At 38.5% G+C, this 25,105-nt stretch overlaps 1 protein-coding gene across 1 annotated transcript in view; it reads right to left on the minus strand.

The window, feature by feature from the left end:
* AGMO (alkylglycerol monooxygenase) overlaps window positions 1–25,105 on the minus strand; it is a 137,752-nt gene that overhangs the window by 104,348 nt on the left and 8,299 nt on the right. The window contains 1 exon segment of the mRNA XM_030503963.1: window positions 13,658–13,809. Within this exon segment, the coding sequence (XP_030359823.1) occupies window positions 13,658–13,809 (152 nt within the window).

Raw genomic sequence — 25,105 nt, forward strand, 5'->3', positions numbered from 1 at the left:
ATCAGCAGAGGAAAATCCCTTCCACATTAAGTTCAATTATAGGTGAAAATTGGCTGCCAATTTTTGAAAATCTGTCCCTTTAAGTTTTAAGGGAGCTGGTTTCCTTTTCAATTTTAAATATATCTCACCCATGTGGGAATAATACACAATCAAATCCAATATTTTTCCTACTGCCTAGCAGCTAAGTTATTTACTTGACTTTAACAAGACTTTTCTTTCCTCTTCCCAAGTTTGAGAGCAAGCACAAGCAGAGATGAGCTGTGCTGCTGTGTGAGCAGGCAGCCGCTTCCAACAATTTATTTGAAAAGAAGCAGATCTGTATGTTAGGTGGGAAAGGGAGAGACTTGGCGTAGGCGGGGGAAAGAGGGGAAAAAGTCAAGGTTTAAATTTTTTGTTGTTGTAAATAAGCAGCTTGAAACATGGGAACAGAAAATAGGAAACTTTCAAAGACTCGACACACCTATTTCCTACTGCTGGAAAATTAAGACAGTTCCATAAGCTGCATCTCCCCTAAATTAAAAACAATGCACAAAGGGTGTTAAGTTAGCCACGTAGACATAATGGCCATTAAAAAAAAAACAACCCACTTGTATGCTCTGCAAATTTGCATGTGCAACCTGCATCTGTTCTTAAAACACTAGATTGAGGGCAAAACAGGGTTTTACTTTGAACCCTTTTTTTCCCCCCAAACTGTAGAAATAAAAATTTAGCATGTTTACTATTTACAACTTCCTTCTCAGAAGACACAGGTAGAGCATTCATGCCTTCCAAAACGTAACCTTACACATCTGGCCAGCAAACATCTGGATATTTATCTTCACTCATCATTTCCTTCAGTAAGTCCAAAAACTGTCAGTTATTTCAGCTGAAATTCAGCCCAAGGGAGTACAAAAAAAAGTTACATCCTTCTTTTGTCCAGGCTTTATAAACTGCTTTTTACCTTTTTCCCTGGGATATCAGTAAGTATAAAAATAAGCAGTCTGGACTCCTTTGACTGTGTTTTTTATTCTGTGAATATGTACTTTTGTAGCCACAGGGAGCATACATATGCAATTGTATTTATTACGCAGTCATATCTGCAATGCATGCAAAATATCCTACATCTTTAAACAGGCATTTTTTAAGTGCTACATATAGCCAGAAGAAACCACTCAAATCACAAGCAAGAGTAAGATTGATTTGTGAATAAACTATACAGCAAAACTTATGCCAATTACACTTGTGATAGTCACAAAACAGAAAATGTGAGTATCAATTCACTTTAAAAAAATAAATTAAAAAAAAAAAAAAAAAAATCACTTCCAGAATTCTAATGGAAGCACTGGCTTTGGACTGGAGGCACCAACCCAAGGGAGCTCACCCCTGAGCTTGTCTATTGCTCTACCATTGTTCTAGGAAAGTCTCTTCATTTGCTTGTGCCATCCTTCCTTATTTTACAGGGGGGCAAAATGAGATTAATCTCCTTTGCAAAACACTTTGCAGTTTAACTATGACAAAAATCACTAAGATCTGGTTTGTCATTACCAAAGACCCATATTTAGCAAGGGAAATGTCAATCATATCTAATTATGAGTTTAGTTTTTCTTACTATTGAGTAAATTAAAGTTACTGTCGACTTTAAATTTTCCAAATCACCATCCTGGTATCAAACGTGAAATTGCTTAGCAAATTGTTTTGGACAAGAAATAAGAATTCAAACTATGTATCGAGGGGGTTTTTTGAGTCTCTTGTTTAGCTGAGGTTGCATTCACTTCTTTTTTATTTCTTTGAACTAGCTTCATGCTTTCCAACTCTGCTTAGTGAAGTTGAAGTGCTCTTAGAAGAGAGGTTTATTTAAAAATCATACCCATATTTAAAGGCAAAAGAGCAAAAAATGTGTATTATGGCTTCTTAAAATTTTTTCATTTAGTATGAATTTATTTTATATGTGTTCTGTGGGCACTTTGCACACTGTCAGTTGTCCCATAGGAATATTGCAAAGCATTCATGACTCAGATTCATTTTAACCATATGGTACAAGGGAAGCTGCTAACCATATAACAAGCTTACATACTTAACTCTGTATTTCTCCATAATACTTTTAGTTATTTTTCAACTGTCAATCAACAAATAAAATATATTTTCAAATATAAAAATCCCATTTATAATTGAAAAAAATACAAAATTTCGTGTTAGAATGAATGGTTAAGAGACATCAGGAGAAAAGCAAAGCCACAAATAGTGGGAAAGACTTGAGAGATGGTTTGACAGGTTTGCTCATTCCTGCCTCACATCACTTCTAAGCAACAAACAACTCAAGAACAGTTCCTTTTTTTATTATTTTTATTTTCTCTCTCTTTTTTAAATGTAAGGTAATTTCCAGTCAAAAGTATATTAAATTAAAAGACAGACTGGGGTGAAAAACTCCTTTTATTTTTATTTCTGTAACACACTATAAGTCACCTTTCTGAAAAAAAGGTAAGTTTTTATTTTTATGACTACAAAGTTTTCAGGATTTCAGCATCCATATGTGTTAATAGTGACTATAATGTAAAAGAAAATAAAGGAAAATATAAAAGCATGTAAAATATATAGCACCCATATAAAGTTTATACTTTCCTTATATTACTCTGCCCTAAAATAAAAAATAAAAAAAAAAAACCCACCCAAAAAACCCCATACCTTTTTCTGTCCCAATCTAATAGACCAGTTTCCAGTTCATGGAAGGCATGAACAGGACATCATCAATTTCCGAAATGATTCCTTGTGAAAACGTCACATGCTATAGTGTTCTTACAGCCTGAGAGTCTGTACTTCCCTTTTCATACTTGGCAAGAGCTTTGCCACTGCTGAACTTACGACTATGAAATGGTAAGGTATGCTTAGAATGACAGTGATATTTGTGATATGCTCATCAAATAGAAACGAATTCTAATTTTATTAAAGTTAAAAGTAGCATGAGAAAAATGTCATCCGTGTTTTACAAGGTCACATGCCCAGGTTGCTCTGCACTGTCTGAAGCAATACCCTCTCAGTCTTACTGATAGTTTGCCACTTGCTTGTCCTCATCAGAGGGCATGGTCATGTTTTTTTTGTAAGAAAAGTTTGTAAGAGTTCCTGGAAAGTTAATAACTAGATAGAATCCAGAGTCCTCCTCCTGGACTCCACAAAACCTTGCACTTCCCCATGCATACATACCAGTATGATTTGATTAGTCACGATTTTTGTTTGCCAGCACCAGAAAGAAATTTTCAGAATACTTCAGTTTCCATTTAGCCCTCCAAATAACTAGCCCAGAGGCCAACATCCAGTGCTCAAAAATCCAAGTGCTTTACAGAATCCAACTATGAATACCATAACAACAGCTGAGTGATTCTTATTTAGGGTATTATTTGCCCTTCATACAACTTCATACATGAGAACATTGTAGATATCTTCTTGCAACAGAATATTTACGTTCTATTTAGAGCACATCTTCATTAAGATCAAAAAGGTAATCTTAGTTTTAAAATACTTAACCTTGATGAATTTATTCAGGTTTGACAATTACTGATTCTTGAGAAAACCTAATTGAGAAATACTGTAGGTTATTTAAATATCTTTAGTTGGAAAAAAGAAACGTTATGCCAAAACAAGGATTTACTGATAATTTTAGCTATTTAAAAAAGTAAAAAAAAGGCAAAAATCTGGCTAGTAATTTTTATCAAGTTACATCTTCCACCACCATGCTATCAATTTAGACAGAGTGTGATGTGGAAAAGATTGCCCTTCCTACACTCCAAAAGCATTTTTGGCAGTTTAAGTACTTTAATTAAGGCAATAAAGATGCATTGAAGGAAACATGCATGCAAAGAACATTGTCCAGATACAATAATGTTTTGTCTGCTCCAAACACACTTTAAATGTTAATTGCCAATTTTGAAATGTATAATAAAGTATTTTAGATGGTAATAGCCTCACTAGATTTTAGCAAGCAAGGAAAACTATTACAGACATCCAGCTTCCAGAAATCTGAGTAATATCCTGAAAGGAACAGCTTGCCGTTTGGGGGTTAGGGTGGAATGCACTTTTAGTCTGGTTTAAAAGTAATTTTAAATTTTTACTCACAGCAAGAAACAATACCCCTTTCAAATTTGCAAATTATCATGCACTTATTCTTTGCAAGGAGTATATATCAGTAAAACTGAAGGTGCAATTAGCAATGGACAATCTTTTTCCCTTTTTTTTTTTTAATTTTAGCTAATTCTGAAATTATCAATTGTACACACTTGGAAATATTTCAGCCACATAACTTAATCTATGTATCCATGCATAAAATACACATGGATTGATGGATACACACTGGAAAACTATTTAAATGACAGAACAAATTGCATAAGCAGCACGGAAGAAATGGAAATAGCAGTATTTCTGATATGTCCTTGGTACTAATACTCCAGAAATTGGAGGTTTTAGCAACATCCTGCTGAAGAATAGAAGTGCAAACCCAAGCCCTTCAGAAGGGCTCATCTCCTCCGGAAGAGCGCTGGGTCCGTATCTCTTCTCCGCATCCCCCAGCCACAGAAGCACCTACATGCCCCAGGAGCCACCTTACCTTTCCCTGCAGGTAGACTCCAAAGTGCTCCAAAGCTGAATTCTGCATGGTTTGGTACTGTTTTCAAAATGCTACATGTCTTCATAGTGCCTATTATCTAAAGTGCTGCTTCAGAGCAGGATACAGAGTGATAAGTGTTCTGTGCATTTCTTTCTCCATGATAAAACTGTACAGGCTGACAAACAGAGCAATAATGACCAGGCAATTTTTCACTAGCACAGCAGGAGAAAAACAACTTCTTTTTGAAACAGAAAAAGCACAAGCATCTCAATGGGCCATCTGTTTTAACAATGCCTTTAATTTGTCTAGGCCTTTGCTTCCACTTTAAAACTTAGTGACAAAAAATAGTTACCACTACCGCTGTTTGATGAATTATATGACGTGTGCTTTTACTCTAAATCTAACTCCTTATAATCACATTTTCATATCACAAATTAAAAACTGCTGCTACATTTGGTGCCTTTTATTGCTGATCTGCTGATTTCAGCAGATTGGCAAAACATGGAAGGGACATAAAAATGAATCTTGCCACTCTTCAAACATTCCTCCAGCCCAAGATACAGCCCTCTAGCAAGACAGTGTGCAAAAAGTGCTGTATCAGAAATAGAGAGCTAGCATCTCCAAAACCATTGCAATCGATTTAGGAAAGAAATGTGTTTAAAATGAGCCTCGATAAAATGAGTTGTGTGCAACTTCTTCAGGAAATAGATATTACTGCGCATTTTTACGTTTCTCTCTTGCAAGCAGCCTTTAGTGGAAGTAACATGGCTTAAAATTAGGTCAAGGGAAATAAGAATATATATTCTTAGGTTGATTTTCACTTACTCTAAATGGAAGTTTCTAGCATAAGATACATATTAGAAGTTTAAGACAAAAACAAAAAAGGAAGAGAAGACAGACATAGTTGGACTGTTTTCCCTGAACAAGTAGAGTAGTTGAACTTCCAAACGCACAGATTCTCTCTCTTCTGCGTATGAAGTCACCTGATTGAAAGCGGTTCTGTATCATTAGAAGGTCAAATAGTGCATAATAAAACTATTTCAAACCTTTTTTTCAGGTAAAACCCCATAAAAATAAAACCTTCAAACTATTGCAGAAGAACTAGTTTCTCCTCTCCAACACTCACTAACTACAAAAAGGTTCACTTTAAAACTTTGATAATTCACGTTTTACTTTATGTTCTATAACAACTTAAGAAGTACACGTGTTATGCACCATTTCATTGGTTTTCAGCAGCACACTTGGAAAAGTATGTCAAATGAACTGTTTCTCTGCACAGCGAGTTAGATGCCTTCATACTCACATTTCCACTCAGACTAAAAAAGGATTATTTTTTTCCCCTGTTTAAAACTCACATGTGCAGACTAGATGGCAGCACTAGCCAAGGATAAGAATGTGTGAAGACAGCTGACCTTCCGAATGATCAACTCATGCTAATTTAAAGTAAAATGTTTTCTCCCACTTCACCCCATAAGACACTGTTTTAAGTTGTTCATGTGCAACGACACTTCTATCAGATCAGTTTAATAGTCAGAAGCATGACCGTAATCAGAACAGCCACGTGTGTGATGTATCAGTTCCTTCATGACAACCACCTGTTTAATACACACACTGTGCACATTTCCTGGGGATCTCAGAAGACAATCATTTCACAAATGACTTTTGGAATTCGCTTCAAGCTTCAGAAAGTTTAGGTTTTACCACTTAAAGAAAAATTTAGATGAAAAACAACAGATTTTTCCCCTCGGCTTTGAATATTTAAGGATATTTATTTTACATTTTCTAATGTTTTACTGTAAAAGTGTGTTACAAACTTGCTTTTGTGCAAGCAGATCCAAAGCTTTTTTCCCCAGTCTGTGCACTCAGGAACAACCTAGGCACTGCAGTCAGGAAAAAGATGAGATTCTACCTTCCAGACACCCATAGGTACCTCTAGCTAATGCATGTCTATATAAAGAGCCTCGAGAACACCAATGTATTATGTAAATCCACAAAGCAGGATTTGAGTGATACTTAAGAGCAGTCTTAACCTTGTGCTGGCCCCATTCCCAACCATAAGAAAAGATGACTAACGAGGAAAATGGAGGAATATGGTTTCTTTTTCATTTTGTACTGGGGAGCATGCCAGATCTCTTCATGGTGGAAGCTTGAGAAAAGATAAACAGTGCTGAGAGGAGATGGAATTACCACCTGAATATTTGGCATAAGAACTGTGTCATAACAGTGTCAGCTCATGCTTTCATGAACACATATTTCATGATATTTAAAAGATACATTGTCTCTGGCATCATAAAAAAAGTAAAATTAAAAAGATTGCTTTTATACTCCTATCAAGGCCTAATTCATAACAACCACAGAGATCCATCTCTCCCAGTATCTTGTGGCAAAGAAAAACAATTACCAAATATTTACAGAAAAACCTGAAAGAACTATGGCAAGTGTATAGCTACTTTTCTCCCGATACCCTTCCATCATCCAAAGATAAGCCACTTATGTCTCCTTGGACTAGGTACTGAACCCAGGCTATGGAGTCTCATTTCCCACCTACAGCAATGAGCCATGCCCTACCCTTCACTACATCATATTCCCACTCCAGAACACATCCTATAGCAGCTCCAAAGAGCCAAAAAATCCACAGCCAATCACGTTGTCTTCCATCCAATCTGTTGGCGATTTATTTCCATTACTCTTAATAACCTCTGTCATTTCACATATTTCAAAAAATCTATTCACCCATACATGCCTTTCGGATATGCAGAAATTAAGTAAAAACTCTGTAGTGGATATCCTTTTATTTTGATCTTCTGAGCCCTTCAGGTTACTGAGATTTTTCGGAAAGTCACTTATCTTTCGGCTTCTAAAGTAAAGCAGGAAGGGGCTTGTGATATCTGCATGTGCCACAATAAATTTACCAGACTAAATGAGTCAACCTCACTTCATATCAAGACATTATTCTTGCCAGTATACAAGAAAACAGTCTTTCAAACAACAGGAACCTATTATGAACAATAACAACCTGAAAACAATACAAGCAGGCTCCTATAATTTTATGGGACCCTAGACCACTCCATGTCAGGAAGCCTTACTGAAGCTGAGGTAGACTTCAGGTGAACTCTCTCAACCAAAATATACATTAAATGCCAGAAGGAATAGCAAGAATTTGGTTTGCTAAGATTGACTGTGGTCTTCTACAAATTTAGTGTTGACTCAGAAAATTAAGTTACACATGGTAAAGGAGCACCTCATATCTGAAAACTAAGGAAAGGTAAAAGATACAGTTATAAAGACAAGTGTATAGAAATAACAAACGATGTCATTTATTTACAGTGGACTTGGAAGGCAGGGAATGAATCATAATCACATGAACTCTCTATTTTCAATTCATGTTATGCTGTCTGCAGGTATTACACTACAATCAATCAGAAGATAGAACAGAAAATATGACAACCAGCTATTGCTTTTGCTATTTTTGTGAGGCAAGCAGCGTCAGCATTTTAATATCCTGCTCTCCCCAAGTCTGTTTAAAAAGCAAGAAAAAACAACTGACAGAATGGCAAAAATGTTTTCTCTAAAATTCACAAGAAGAGAATATTTTTCTCTTAATCACTGGGTATCAATTCCCTCTGCAATCAACACAAGCTGTGACAGGAAAAAGAACAGAGCCTCATTCAGTCACTTGACAGCTTCCAAAGTTTTCTATCTTTCACTGGGGTGGAATTAAATTTGTTTCATGCTGGGTAATCAATATGGTACCGAATTTCTAGTCAGGTAAACAGTGGCATCTTCCCACATGCAAGGACAAGCCTAAAAAGCCATCACCCCTCAATCCTTTCCCCCTGCCCTCCAGATGGATCCTTTGGCATGTAAAAGAACATTGTCATTTATTGTATTTCTAGGAGAATATAGATTTTCCTGAAAAGAAAACCTTGCATCTCTGACCATGTTCCTAATAACTAAAGTCAGACAGCATTTTATTATAATGAATTTCCCATGAATCTGAAATCCTTTAAATCCAAAATTATTTCAATATACTATCAATTCTTAATATAAAATTTACTTCTACATTCTAATATACTGACTTCAGACAAGTACATTATAAAATGCAGATGAAAGGAGCACTTCAAAGGCAGGAATGGGTCAGAGAAATAAAGATAGCACAATCATATGATTCCAATACACCCTCCAAAAATGAGATGTACATGTAGATGGTGAAGAGGCTTGGAGTCCTGCTGTCTTTTCCTTTAACAAGCTTGCAAGTTCAACTCATCTCCTCATTCGACAGTGAATACAGCATTGCAATGGTATCCAAAGTGATAACATATTAGGAGCATTAGTGCAGACAATGTATATAATTAGCAAAAAGAACAGGACTGGGTTTTACTGTTACACATTCCAGTCATTTTAATGGCATGAATCTTGATACATTACCTGCCCCAATTTATCCACTCAGGTTGCCGAATGAGTTACCTGCCTGTGCACTGCTGACCCAGAAAATCCTCTCTGCTCCCTCAGAAGTCTCCACAGCTATCCCATAGATTCTGTACTAGCAAGTTTGGATTATGTTGCTTATGTTTAGCCCATGGCTGAGTTGACACCATGACTACTGAACTGAGTTGAATTGTTTAAGAAAGAAACCCAGCACAATCCTGTTTTTTAACATGGACTATTTCAGTGATCTTATGCACACAGTCTTTCTGCAGGAGGTTTTTTTTCAGAACTGAGTGGGTGGTAAACTGCAGCATGGTGTAGGCAAAGAGAAGCCAGAAATTTTGGAATTCAGCTCTGCTGCTGAAGATATTGTTCTATGAAACTGTAACAAAAGATGTTTACTGGGAGAAAAGGGAGAAGCAATATAAGTCATGGCTAAGAGAAAAATTCTTTTTTTCTTTTTTATTCTTTAAATCTACAAAATAGGGGAAGAAAAGTTCACAAAGCTTCCAATTCTTGGAAACTATAGAAAGAAAACCCCCTCAACATCCTCAGTTGAGACATTTTGCCACAGATCTGAGGCATGGCCTTTTAAGGGACAAAGCTGAAGTGAGTTTTCAAGGTTTCTTCTTTGTCCTATGACCCTTCAGAAGCTGGCCTTGGACAAAAGGTCAGTCCTGTGGGGTGGGAGAATCTGAGAAGCTTAGAGTCTATTGCTCCAGAATACACCTGGTGTAGTAGGCGGTTTATTTCTCATCCACCATAAATAAACTCAGAATTATTAAGAGAAACGCCATTAACTCGAAATTTTATGTTACGGCTGGGGAATCTGCCGAGGATATACTTATCAGCTGAGGTCTGTTTTACAACCTCTGCACATAACTTAAACCATCAGCTCATATTGGCTCGGCCTTTTGCTGACAGGGACCGTGTCACGTATCCCACAGGGCGCTGGAAGCCACCAGCGGACAATGGGGGCAAGTGGCTGACACAGGCCACTGTGGCCCTGGCAGAACAATGCAGCTGCTGCGGAGGTTGGCCCTGTCGAAGGAAACTCACTTCTCCCAGGTTGTCCGAGGGGAGGGACACTGAAGCAATGGAAATTCCCCAGCAGTAAAGGAGAACAAAAGAGGTGTTGGAAGCTGCCGTCAAAAAGAGACAGGCTCTCTAAATCTCCTGGCTGCCAGACTTGGACAGCTTCTTCCAGGGCTTGAAAGAGAGGAGGGTCCCCTGGCTGACAGAAAACCTCACTGCTCTGGAGGATGCAATCCCCCAGGAAGTGTGGATTAAAAACTACTCCCTTACAGAGAGGGACGGAGGTTTAGAGTTCCCCACTATCCCCCACTGGGGCACAGGTTGAGAGCGAAGCCGCTGCCAAGGACCCTGCTCAGACCACAGGTGCCCCCGGGCCAGGCAGAGCCCCTCATACCTGAGCCAGCCATGAACCCCCTCATTGCCCCACAGCCAGGACCTGGGCTCCACACAAGTGCACATCTCTTGTTTTTGCATGGGTCTGGAAGTCTCTAGATTTCCTCCCCTGATTAAAAGGTGTGGCTGCTGAATAAATTAGTTTACAGAGCCTCCAAATTCCTTACTGCCGTTGTCATATGTCTGCAACAGGAGTATCCGCAAGGCCAGAGTGCAGGGAGGGGTGTGCTGCGCAAGGGCTGGGGCTCCGCACTGCTCTGGGACCACCAAATCCCCCTTTCTAGCGGGAGGAACTCTGCAAGGACTCTGCACCTGGAGAGGAAACTTGAGGAGTAATCCGTATATATGTTAGATTAAACTATCTGGTAAAAAATCCCTCAAACCCATACATATCGTTCCCTGAAAAAAAGAAAAAAAAATTAAAATAAACCCTGTGATTTTACAGGCTACTTTTCTTGGTAGTACAGCTGTAACGGGTGTTTTTACTGAAACAAAAGGACAAGTTACATTGATTTATAAATTCATTAAAATGCCAGGAGAAAAAGCAGTGGCTAAGTACTCCCATTGACTGCCATGGCTTTTGGATCAGGCCCAGAAGAACGCTGGAATAAGTGGTGAAACTTTTTATTTTCTAACTTTTTAGTGGCTACTGCAAACAATGGAAAATACAAGCACATACTTAGAATAACTCTATCCTTTGCAAAATGAGATCACACCTAAAAATACTTCCTCTTGTTGCTGTATAACTTCAGTTTATGATAATAGCTATTACACACATATAGTGAAGAGGAAAAAATAGCTTCCCAAGTGCTGGGTAAAAACTTGATATTGTATTGTAGAGTTTCTGCTACAGAAGAAACTTAAAAACTGCAATGATTCAGACTACTTATTCAAATACCAGAACGGACACTCCAATTATTGCATGGACAACATGAAATAAGGTACTACAAAGCCAGGAGTTTGAGTTAACAAATTATTGTTTGGAGACGTGAAAAGCTACATGATTATGATGATTCTTCGTATCAAAATTATATCAACTGTTAAGAAACAACTTTAAAACGTATCTTAATTTTAGTTTTCCAGTTTGAAACAATTAGTGCTATTATTTACATCCCCACACATAAGCCTACACAGCTTGAACTTCCTGGGATATACATGTGCTATTAATGGTCAACTTTGCTCTAGGATCCAAACCTGAATCATCCGGCCCTGCCACTTTCTAGCGCAAGGCTGTGTTTTGTCTGCTTATTCTAGAGACTGTTCCAGTGCCCTGGCCTCTCAAAGTGCAAAGGTATTTTTTCAGGAGTTTACATTTTACTTTTTAAAGCCATCTCCTACACTTAAATTTCCTTAGCAACTTCCAAAGCAGCCGACTTTCGCAGCTGTGCTGCCGTGCTACAGACTTCATCATTGCTTGACCAGAGAAAAGTGTCGGTTAAGCTAAAATTTCCATTTAGAGTGATTTCCTATAATGTTGCATCAGTTCCCTGCTGAGTACCACAGGCCTAACAGCAAACAATACTTCTGCAACCTGAAGAAGAGTAAATTATCATTTCTAGAATATGTCAGCGCTGACTTTCTTAAGACAAAGGCAGCATTTTCTTATGCACTTTCCTCAACTCCATTACCTATAGAGAGAATCGGTTTGGCTTTTAATTCTAAAACTGTCAGCGAGATTCATTTCAAAGTGTGCAACCCCCCAAAATACAGAAAAACAGATGAGAGTAAAGGCAAAGTTGCTGCAGGAATAGAAATATGTGCAATTGCTTTAGAGAACATGGAGCTGACCCTGCTCCCTTCTCTCAGTGGGAATTTTACCACTGACTCCAGTGAAAGCACAGCCAGGCTAGTGATTTTCTAACACTTGAAGGCAACTATTTATATTTTAAAATGCAGGAATAGTCCCCCGCTCTGGTCCAGTTCTCAGCCTGAGGCTGTAGCCCTGCCAGCACTGTTAATGTCATTGTTTGCGAAGCATATTCCCAGTCTTGCGTACACCCACGCTGGGCTCCCAGCTCCCGGCCGCGATGTCCCCCCCGCCGCATTGTTCCAGCTCCCCCTGCTTCCTCATCTCCCACCCCGTCCCCCACCATTGTTGTCCCCCTGCACCCACCCTGCATTGTTCTCACGCCTGCCTGCCATCCCCACCTGGGAGGGACCCTTCCTCCCTCCCACTCCCCGCAGCAGATCACGCTCTTTTCCTACCTACTTCCATATATTCCGCTGACTTATTGGCACCAAAACTTTTCCCCTTTCTGAAAGCGCATTACATAAAATATGGTCACTAGATTCCACAGCTTTTGCATGTTGTGGGCGCTCTGCCTTGAGAAGCCCCGTCTAAAGTCTCTTAAACAACAAGAAGATTCTTTCATTGCTATGGACTTTAGATCAGGCCTCAAATAAGGACTGACAGCGTTACTGCATTTTCAGATAGGATATAAAAGGCTAAAACAAAAATGTCGCTATAGAACAGAATTATATAACAAGACAGACACACAGGAATCAATATCATTACATCTTCACAATATATATGTACAGAAATGAGTGGCATGATGCTCCATGGGCTCCATTGTTACAATAAATTAAAGCTAAATCTTTTCTAAACTGTGCTTTTTCTCTTTCACTATAAAAGCAAGTTAAAAATGAACTTCTAAAGAAACCAAGACAAGGCTTGCATTTATGTAGTCAAGTGTTAATTGCAGACAGATTTCTAAACCACCTTATTCATACACGTAGATCTATGTCTACATATACATGAAGTAGAGAAATATTTTTATTCGTTTAGCAATTAAACAATGATTGAATGTTTAGAAAGATTTTTAAAACCACACAGAAACAGATGAAGTTAGCCAGCTCTCTGCCATTATTTTGGCCACCTTGCTTTTTACTGCTTTCCATTTTGCTCATCCACAAGGTTCTAAAATAGTTATCTGTATGTGCTGTATTTTTCATACAGGAATATAAGGATATTAACCCTAAATTTTTTATGTACTTTCTATTTTTTCCTATGATACTTCACTCTTCACAAAATCATGTTTATTATACAGAGGATGATGCATAAACCGTTTTCTGTGCTCAAAGCAAAAGTGAGTCCTTGTTAGTCCTTGGAAAGAAGAGCAGCTATATATGCTTAGAGCAGATTAAGCACAGAAACATAAACAATTACCTCATTTTATTAATAATTAATATATTTTTATTTTAATACACTAAAAACTCAGCAAGTCTTACCATGGCTTATGCGATGAAACCAGTAGTATGGAAAGTCCACTCCCAGGAGTGTCAAATACCACGTCCATGGTGAGTCCCAGGGCAGTTCAAAGAGTCTGTAGTTATTCCATACGTAGATATAACTAATTAACTCAACGCTTCTGAATAAAACACTGAAACCGAGATCCAAAAAATTTTATCGATAATTTTGTCAACCTTACTTACAGAACCTTTTTATATGTATTTACCATTTATCAGATGGGAGTCATAAACTAGTCTCCAAGTTCTTCAACCCCCGTCAAGTAATACTACTAACTTCAGTGGAACCTTTGCTTGAGGTTTACAAGGTTTTTAAAACCAACCCTCACCCACTCACTGCCCATATTGTGGCATGAGGCATGCTCAGTCTTCATGGGAAGGCTGAAGCACTCCCATGTGCTGCAGGTGTTATGATATTCCTGTTTTCCTAAATCTAGAAGAAACCCATCCTTGCTAACTCACAAGTCAGAAGTGACCGAAGCATAGCAGCAATTATGTTTAAACACTAATGTATGACATTAAAATACCTTGACTATCTCCATTGTAAGAAAGGGCATGGAAGGTGACATAATTTTAGGGAGCAGTGAGATATCTGCTCAGCATATTACTTCACTTGACTTTAAAAGAGGATAAATGAAGGAGGAGGAGACAAAGCCCAGTGCATTTGAAAAGGAAAGGGCAACCGGTAGAGAAAAATGTCAGGACTGCCAGAAAAGGGGGAGAAAAATCAAAAAATCACAAATTTGCAAAGGCAGGAAAGCCACCAGACAGCACCTTTATTGGTGTCGAGTTCCTGGACTGAAGGGAGTGAGCATCTGCAATTGACCTAACGCAAGTCAGTGCTGAGACCAGGAGGAGGAGAAAGAAGGTAGTTCCGGGATGGGCAGGCCAGATCCAGTCTTAACTCTCCACAGCTGTTTAGGCTAATAAAAATTTGGGTTATCACTGTCACACCTTCCCCTCAGTGCCCCACCACCTCCCACCTTCTTTCACTGATTTGCAGGCTGAGCTGTTTACAAATCGCTTTGGTTTTGTTGGGTGAGTTTTTGGTCAGATCAGGAAGCAGTAACCCCAGCATGAGAGATATGAGTGGGCACTGGGATGGCCCAGGTGACAACTGGCTTAGGTCGCTGTGAAATGCAGACTGATGTATATTTAGACTGGCATTTTTGTAGAAGAGAGTAATCCACAGCAGGATTTGCATCAGTTGTTTCTTCACACCTCCTCCTTCTACCCTCCTTTGCTGTGCTGCTGAAAATGTTTGTGGGACTGTGGTGAACTCAACTGGGCAGCTTCTCAAAAGCAGCAAGCAGAAAAAAAGTAGGGAAATGATAATAATTGTTGGAAAATCACACATATCCCTTTTTATGGATCAAATGCACCTCAGTTTAGGGTCTAAGAATCAGAAATGCAATTATCATTAACCCCATCATCTACACAGAGGAAAAACTAATCTAGTTCTCATGTTTTGCTGCTGGTATTTTTTTGGGGGGAGGGGGGAAGGAGGTAGAAATTATCAGCAGAACGCTACCTTTCTGCAAAGTTGTGCAAGGTTTTAGAAATCTATAAATAACATTCATGGTTGAAGGAAGACTGATATATTCAAATTCAGGGAACTTCAAATGGAAATTGCAAATGACATACCTGCAAGACAGTACTTGAATAGAGGTGGTAACAAACTGCACATAGATGTCACAGCCTTGCAAAACCTCAGCTAAAAGTTTATGACAGACCTACATCTCTCTCTCACTTTAGTCTCACCTGGAACTTCACCTTACATTGAAATCAGCTAAAAAAGTCTCCATGCATTATTCTGTCCATGTCTGCTTATTCTTGCCTCAGTGCCACTTCCCAATGGTCCTTCTTCTCAAACCCTGCTTTTTTTTCTTTTCCCTTTTTTTTCAGCTAGATTATTTTTACATAGTTTACAGCATAGCCCCCAAAACACTTGAATCTGCAAAACTAAAAAGGAACATACTATGTTCCTTCTCCTCTAAAGCTTTGTTTCACACATCTGGAAAACATCCCTGAAAACAGCCTGGCCATGTCCTGCCCTTTTGGGTAGCTGCACTGAAACACAAGGGAACCTCAGCAAACATGGCTCTTGCATCTTGCAAACCATCCCCCATGCTATGACTGAATTTTGCAGTTGCCTTCATATTTTTGCAGAGATATCCATTCAGAGCTTTTGGCACTAGCACCTCTCCCCATAACGATGTTTTGAACAAGGCTAGAAGGAAACATCTTGAGCTTCTGTGCTGTTAGCTTCTCTACTAATGAGGAACAAAGTCAGCTGAAAATCCCAAGCTCCCAATACTAGGCTGCGAGCTGAACAGTGTCACATCCACCATTTTATCCCAAGGAGCGGAAGCGTTGCATGGAGTTGTTGCTTGGAGGGGAGAAGAGAACTAATAGCTTTTCCACAGCCAGCTACCACATCTTACCTGCAACTTATTCCTACCTTTACTACAATCATCTCAGTTTTTCTCTTGGACAAAAACAAAACACAACAAAACCCACAGAGTTTCATTTCAGCAGCTGGCAGATGAAGAATTTCTCTTGACTAGCAAAGACAGGTGTATCTACCACTTCAAAAACAACTTAGCTATGCACATACACACCTGGAACATGTTTAATTTTCATAAGAGCTGTGTTCTATAAATATTTTTAAAGAAGATTATATATGTCCAACCAGATTTTTGCAATTCATCTCATGAGGCATCTGTAAAGTTCAGTATAAATTCTCAATCCCTTTCACAACAGGTCAGAAGGGAGCTGATATTATTCAAACACAAAGAAATGGGCATTTCTTAACATCTTTTCAATGACCAGGAAATTTAAAACACCTCTTGCAACACAGAGTATCAGTTATTATTAGGTACTGTTTTCTTACTTTATTCTTTTGCTTTTATTAACTTATAATGCCTTTGCAGTACATCCAAAGATATGTGAATTGGTACATTTCCTCCATTTTTGATCAGCTTTCAGTATTTCACCCGTGAGTCCCTTTTTTTTTTTCTTTTCCAGAGGCTGAGGCCAAGGTGTAAAACTTGAGCTAACCCTGCAACACACTTTTTATATATGTAATTTGCTGTACATTCTTTCCCTCACTCTTGAATCACAACTCTACAGCACATAACACTAGCTGATTACTGTAATTCATTTAGAGTAATCCATCATATCAGTATGCAATGCTGGAGAAAGAAGAGTTGCTTAGCTAAATATTTTTTTTTAAATTTACAGTGTGATAGATAGGAAACTCCAGAGTTTGCATTCAGTTACAATTCTGAACGTTCACTTGGAGTTTTAAACGTTCACATTGCCCCTTTTTTTCTCCCTCAAGTTCCATTTTCACTTCTTGAAAATGCTGAAGAGAACTTAAGAAAACTTTTTCCTCATTTAAATGTTTGGTTTTAAAAATAAACATGACAGAAGCAGATAGGTAAGACTCTTGTCATCTAGTTCAATCCTCTGCACAAGGAGTAATAAATCCTACAACAGACAGAGTGTATGAAAACCTTATATACATTGCACAGATTTATCTTCTTGGATTTTGAACATTTCTGCTGAAAATTTTCTTATTATGTGCAAAATACGCACTTAGGCAACTGTTTTGACTCTGAGAGACAGTTCTCATCTCCTTGTTTTTAAAGTTCATACATGCTTTTCTCAGAGGTGATAATATTTGTTTTAATAAACCATTTCCCCCCTTCTCCTCCACTGGGTCTGCTTATCACTTCCTCTAATTAAAAAAGTCCAAGAAGGAAATTCTGGGAGATGAACTCTCCATGTGGAAATGAAGATCTACTTATGGTAGATCCCCATGGGATAACGAAGGAGGGAAAAGGTGGAGGAAATTCAATTGGAAGAAAAGTCAACTGCCCATTTCAAAGAATACAAGGTCCTGTTTTGCTTCCTCCAACTCACAGATCAGCCTTAGAGCCTAAACCTAAAGTTTTAGGAACCCTCCTCCATAGTGCCCAGGACAGTCATCAGAAGGGAAAAGGGTCAGAGACAGTAGCTGTTGTCTCTCTTTCAAGCATGGACAAAAATCCGTGTATCAAAAGTGCAGACCCAAAGGAAACTGCCTCAGCTCTCACCACTATTGCAGTCACCACCTTGCATCAGACTGGGAACCGACCTGGGGGCCCTGAGCTAAAAACACAAGTCCACAGCTGGACCCACAAAAGCTCAGCTCTCAAGGGCTCTAAAGGACTTGCATCCTTGGAGGTCAGACACAGAGGGAAACATGTTAAGACACCCTGGTCACAAGGTTATATTATCATTAAAAATAGTGAGATATTACTAATACAGTGTCCCTGGGTTAAATAAATTCAGTTTTCCCAGGCTGATTTAAACTACGTGAATGTAAAGTTCCAGAATGTTGAACAAAGGCAGTTTCTCCTCAACAATTTGAAATTATTCAGACCATATATGTAGCAGCAGGATACATGAATAATTAAATGTTCTGTAAGCCTTTGTTTCAGAGTGGAAAGCATAAGGATTTCCATTTCCAAGGATACTCATAGAGCTTTCTTTTCCATATGAAAAACTGGCTTCAGTCACAATTGAAATAAACATTTTGATAACATGATTTCAGTAAAGAGGACAAGGGGGGAGGAGGTAGAGGAGCCTGAGAAAAGGTCCATTTGCAAAACAAAGCAAACCTCCTGCAACTGAAATCCCTTTTATTTCCTGTACAGGTGCCAGGTCTTGAACAGACACCCAATTTATTACCTTGTCAGCTGACTTATTAAGGTTGACACAAATCGAGCTGAAATATGCCTGACATACTGCAGCCAAGGCTTTTTTCACGCTTTAGCACAAAGCCAAACTTTCCACAAGGTGGAGGGAAAGGGAAAGGGAGCTGTGGGAGTTTTATTCCCTGTTTTCTATCATCAAGATGAATATGATCCTCTCCCATTCTTAATATGCAAAACCAGTCATGAAATAACCTAAGGCTAAAAAATAATTCAACAAAATGATACAGCTGGGAAATAATTATCAGGCTCTGGAAAGCCCTTGATTACAGGAAATAGCACCTACATTTTGAGAAAATGTTCCCACCAGACACAAAAGCTGAATCAAAGCCTCTCCTCTTCCTCAGTATGGCTTTCTTCTCTAGCATTTTAGCCTAAATAATGCAAATCCCCAGTTGTCCTCAAGGAGGAAAAAAAAAACCTATCCAATACAAAATGAAGTAAAATGGAGGTGACTTTGGTATCCCTACTGGCTGTACTGTACCCAGTATTGAATAATATTTTGTCTGACAGAGCTGACCTTTTCTTTACTAAACCTATTCCCGTTGCACTTAACTTTTTATCCTCTAATTTAAGACACTAATATAAATTTACAGTAGTGGGTGGAATAAAACATGAAACAACAGGTTTTGGAAGGAAAAGAATAAAAGTCAGTGTTGTGCTTTTTTATTATTAAGTCCAAGGCCTGTCTACATAATTGAAGTCACTTGTTGTTTGTCTTTGCTCTTTCATACATAAACAAGCAATCAATTAAAAATCAAGCACAACTTAAATATTTTCACGACAAGTTCCACTGCCTTTAGTGATATATTCCATAGTAGCAACATATTTTGCCCTAAGGTTTTTCAAGGTCATCTGGTAAATTTAATTACATGTGATCTTTAAAGGATTACAAATCCTGGTTTAAAAACCCCAGTACATCTGAGGTGCTGGCACTGTAGCTTACTCTTCTTCCTTTATGAGGATGGAAGTTATATTTCTTTAGACCTACTTATACCTACCTACCTGCACAGCACACTGGGCAGTAAATTCTGTTCCAGTAGCTTCAGGACATGCAATACTGGGAGATTCTAGAACGTCGTCTTCTGCGAGGCAATGGACCTGAGTTTTCAATATTTGCAGAAATAGCACCATGTAAGTGTAATACAAATGCTTACCTAGTACTTTTTTCTAATAGATGATCTGATTTTGATCTCTCCTACTTGATTGTTCCACTGAAGTCAGCAAATTTGCATTACAGTTTGATTAGGAACAAGCTTATAATATTCTCAAAGGTCACATACAAACAGAAGTCATGAGGAAAGAGAAAAGGGTATTTTATTCAGCTCAGATTAGCTCTTCTGAATTTATCTAGAACAAAGGAATTGGTAGTAGATAACTGTTCCTATGGTCTACAAAAATATAGTAAAATAATTTCAGTGAGACATCATAGCACATCAAGTGATTAAATGAGGAAAAATATTTACATGAGAATTTCTATGGAACTGCTTTGGTCATACTTCTGAACTTCTAAAATGATAGTATGTTTTTGTCCACGATATACACAGTAATTAAAGTATATTCTTTTCAGATCTGTACCACTGATATACAGAATCATTAGGAGACATTTTTCCCCAATTTCCATAACTTCCAGGTGTTGACCCAGGAAACTGGTTTGGCAGCTCTAAAAATGCTACCCCTGTGCTCCATCTAGTGGAATCCTGATTTAAGCTTAATGCATCTTTTAGCAGAAAACTGCTTCATTCAGAAGTATACTCTACACAGAAGCAGTTCCTCTGAATTTTTTCAAAATTCATGCAAACTGACACAATTTATCTTACAGAAAGATACAGAAACGTAGAATAAAAATCTATACAATGAATTTGAGAAATAGGTATATTGTGAGCTACAGAGACTACTGAACTTAATTAATAACATGTTTCCAATAAGGGTGAACTCAGTTCACAGCCTGAACTTTCACAGAAGAGCATAAGCATATTTGAGAACAAACACTGGCAGCTTGTCTTTGTTTCTAAAGACATGGCAGGTGCAAAGCTTGGCTCTGAAATTCAGGAACGGGCAATCACTGAGCCATTTACTAGCTCCACTGTATAGAAAAAGGCAACGATGCAATACTAAGGATGTAGACAAATACACATTCTGCAAACAGCTGTGTCTGTGTAAGAGGTTACAACCTAAAAGAGTAATTGGCTCCCTGACCAGCGTGTGTGAAATACAGCAACCTCTAGAACACTATGGTAGGTAGGGACTACCAGTTGCTTCAGTCAATTAGATTGAGAACATCCCAATTCTCTCTTCCGAATCCTTCCTCTTAATATTTAGTAGCTTGTATGTCATTTCATTAGAAACTCCAGAGTTTTAAACTCTGGCTCAGAACTTTCCTTAGTCACTACCAAAAAGCAGCACTCCATGCAAGCCAGGCTGCTCACCATCACTCCTGTTCTCTGCCAGAAGCTCTGTCCATATGTGTGCTCTTCAGCCTGCTTCAAACAAAATGAACCAGGTTAACAAAATTCTGCAGTTTAAACCACTGAAGGCAATGGTGCTGATATGCTTGGGAAGGACTCACCACTGAGGGAATTGGAGACGGTAACTGGGGATTGGGGGGTTGTGGTGAGCACCTGACAGCAGGCAGGAAGCACTAGCTATTTTACCGGGCATAGCTGGATTCAGACTTGCCTGAGGACACAGCATGATTTACACCAAATTTATAAAACTGTGTTAAACTGATGCAGTGAGAAGACAGTAACTCTAGTGTGGATTAATTATCTTAACTTTTACTGATTTAGTTCATCCCTGACAAACCAGATCAAAAAAACCTCCAAACTAATTAGACCAAAAAAAGACTTCATGTAGACAGTCACTGCCATGAGCTTAACTGAAATGATTTAGAAAATCCCTTTCCAGAGTCAGGTTTGCCTGCTGAAAATGCTACCAGCTTCTGCTGCACAGCAGTACCCCCTTATTGAAACTGTTTATCCTACTGTGACTGCTTTACCTACAGAAGATTAGTGAGTTATTTCAAAACCTGTTCTTCTGAGAGAGCTGTGAGGGCTGTGACCTTTGGCAAAATGTGGGAACAATTAGCGGTGTATATGGGACAGTGCAGTCAGGAGAGTGCTCTATAAAATATGTAACCACCTAATGTTACTCAGAGAGAGAGGAGTGAGGAAGTGGTAGATTCTGTCTTTTCAGGCTTGTTACCTACTAAAATCATGAGGTTTGGAAACATCTGTTGACAGGTAGTGTCTTAAACTGCCATAGCTAGCTGCTGCAGGCATGGTCATGACTGCAGGTTCAAGCAGTACCTGAGCCTAGAGCCTGACAGCTCTTGGCTGCCCCATTCCTGCTCACTTGCCTGTCCCTCTTCCTTAAGCAAACATCTTTTGCTCCTGCAGTGAACTGAAATAACTCCACATGGGATCTGATGAGCACCTGAACCAACACAAGAGAAAGGGAGGACTACGTAAATAAGCCCAGGAAGGACAGAAGTGCAGTAGCCAGAAGTTAGTTTGGTTTTAGGGGCATGGCATGGCAGCTTTACTTGCCATTTAACCAGGTTAAGTGATTACCTTTCCAGTTTGGCCCCATCTGCTCATCACTGCCCTAAGTGTGGTGGTTACCAGCCCTCAGACCTGCCAGCATAATTGCATGCATAGCTGCTCCCTGACCTGGCTCTGTCAAAATGAATGCAGCTGAGCTTAAACACCTCTTTTATAGTTCTTGGGGGCTTTTGTTTCTGCTTTTAGCGGGATCACTTTGTCAGGACCAGGTTAGGGAGCAATTAAATGTGCAGTTATGTTGGCAGATCTGAGGGGGCAGCTGGATCAGAAGCAACACATCTGACCATGCTCTAAATAAACATCTGTCTAAAGCCTTAGTCAAACAGATGTGGAGAAAAAAAATTTACCTATTAAGTCTTGAAGTGAAAATATAATTTACAAGAAACCGCATGTATCAAATTTTCTTCCAAGAGATGCAATCACTAATTCATGAGATTATAATTTTCTATAGTTGTAAGTGAAGTATCTAGCAGATCATTCAGGAAACCAGGACATACTTTAAATGGATAAATCCATGCAGTTAAGTATTTTGTGTTCTGCCAGGACACTGCCAACTCCACAGGGTTGTGAACTGCTTGCACCAACCTGAACTGAGTGTATTCTAATCAACTCTGCAAATTGCTACTATTAAGAGTTGAAAACTTCTGGTTTCAGATTGCAAATTTACTTGTGTTAAAGCAGATAACTCTGCAATGCTATAAATAATTGAGTATTTCTTGTCCTGCAACTCTGACTGCTTGTCTCCAAACCATTTCTTATGCTAGCACAATATTTTGCACAGCCACAGTAAGAACTGATGCAGGTTAATACGATGGCGCAGTGCAGGACCTGCATTCTGGGCCACTTCACCACAGGGCAACAAAAATGCAGATGCTGGCAGAAAGGGAGAGAAGGTGCAGAGGTTTGAATAAGCAACCAAAAGCATAAGTCAGTCAAAGGTGCTTCATTTGGCAGCAGTGCTGGTCTAAAATGTACATGAAACTGCATCTTCAGTCTAACTTCTGGAAGAAGACTATTTAAAATCTAGGTGACATACAAAACAGAATACTCAGGAGCAGAAACAGGATTTGTACTCCATTGATTAAATTATTGCTGATGTGCAGATATATTAAGATGGATAATAGCATGGACTAATCAAAAAGTATTTTCTCATCCCTTTCTGATGTTCAACACTTCAGATAACCCTAATCTCCTTTGTTTGAAAAACCAAAGTAAATAATATACACAAATTCGAAAGTGCTCTTTAGAAATGCAGAAGTTCTCTGCAGACTTGACTCACAAAACTCTGTTAAGACATATATATACACTCTCACACACTGTACGACTGTTGCAGAGTTGAACACTAAAAATTGGCAATTGAGCATGACCATAAAGAATGGAGACTTTCCCAGCTAGTTTGAAAATGTACCTACCTCAGTTATCCCCCAAACACTTTTTTATTTGATTTATGTTCTGCTGCTTTAAAAGAAGAAATGAGTCAATATGAAATAATGCACATAGTTGTATAGTGGATATTTATACCCAAAATAAACTTTCTCTTGGGAGAATATTTTTAAAGCAGCATTTCAAGTCTCCTGGCAATGGTTAGTTAGAAAAAAGTTATTTATTTATTTAGAATAAAAGTTCTCAGAAATTTTTTAACCACCAACATTTAGGATGCTGGGAGTAAGCTTAGTAATTCAAGTTTCTCCTTTTCCCCAAAGTTACTTTTCACTGCATATAGCATTTAGTATTCATACATGCAGAGGAATGCAGAGCATTAATTAAGGCAGAGAAAATCATATTTAAGAAATGTATGGGCTATTTTACAAGAGATGATATACATGCACAAAGCAATTCAACTCACTACATGCTGTTGAGTCTAATAAGCTTGAAAACAAAACACATTGCCTTGTTCACTTAGACTTTTCCTATTACACCTACAGTTTTAATATTTGGCATACGAGTATCAACAATATATGATTTGCATTTTCTCCAACAATGAAGTAAGAAACACTGTATAAATACTGCTTTCCCTCAAAATATGCAGTATTTCTGTTATACAGACTGTGAAATGGAAAAACATGCTTAGAGGTTGAATATGGTCTGTGGCTCCTAATTTTTTCATTAAATGTAAAGACCTCTTTGCAATGATGCATCTGAAGCTTCATTCTGACTAATAGACTGAAGCCCACCATTTTAGATTCAACCACAGATTTTTTAAGGAAGTGGCAAACCATTGCTGCTAGTTGAGAAAATGAAAATTAGTCCCTAGGAGAGGATACAATCAATGGTGTGTTAATCTAACCTTCAGCTGTTAATGATTTGCACTACTATTTCCCCTGATGCTGTGGGTTCTGCTGAAATATTGTTTTAGCAGTTTCTGTCAGCTTTCCCTACCTTTTTTCTGCTGAAAGGGAAAGACTGAACTGAAAGTCTTAGCAACAGATTTTGCATGAGCTTTCCCCCTCCCCGCCTTTCTCTTCTGACCCAGTTCTTTAACACCATGGAAGCAGAAGACAGAAGGATAAACTGTTCCGTCTTTTCAGTTCAAGCCTTTGTAGCCAGTCTATTATTCACAATGCCTCTTACTTACAAAAGAGGTGTTACACTAAGCAGTCACCATTAGAATTGTGATATTAACATGCAATTAAATAATTTAGAAAGTCTGTATTTTGCCTGCTTTTTTCACATTCAGCCAGAAAGTTAAAAACTTTACAGAACTCTTTTTGGAAAGAGCTGCTGAGGAGAGTGTTGTATTTCCAGCCATGAGAGCTGCACAAGCAACCTGAAGAAACTTCTTGTGATGGTGTAGCAGTAAGTGTACCAACCCTGCAGATTTGCCTCATCTTTTGAAGTTTGTGTCCTTCAGGATCATTTGGTTCACTCAGTTGAAACAACCTTGCAAAGTAATTCTCATCCAAAACAAAACTGCACAGCCCGCAGGCCAAATTCTGCAGCAAAGTACTGAGTGCCAAAATAATAAAAGTACTCAGCACCTTGCAAAGCTGGGTTCCACACACACAACACTGGTTTTCTTAACAAGCATTTCTTCCAGGAATAAGAGCATCTGAAATATTTCAGTACTCTTAAACTAAAGCCAAAAGGCCTCACAAAATCATTCACTT

Source organism: Strigops habroptila, chromosome 1, assembly GCF_004027225.2.
Source record: "Strigops habroptila isolate Jane chromosome 1, bStrHab1.2.pri, whole genome shotgun sequence".
Lineage (NCBI taxonomy): Eukaryota > Metazoa > Chordata > Aves > Psittaciformes > Psittacidae > Strigops > Strigops habroptila.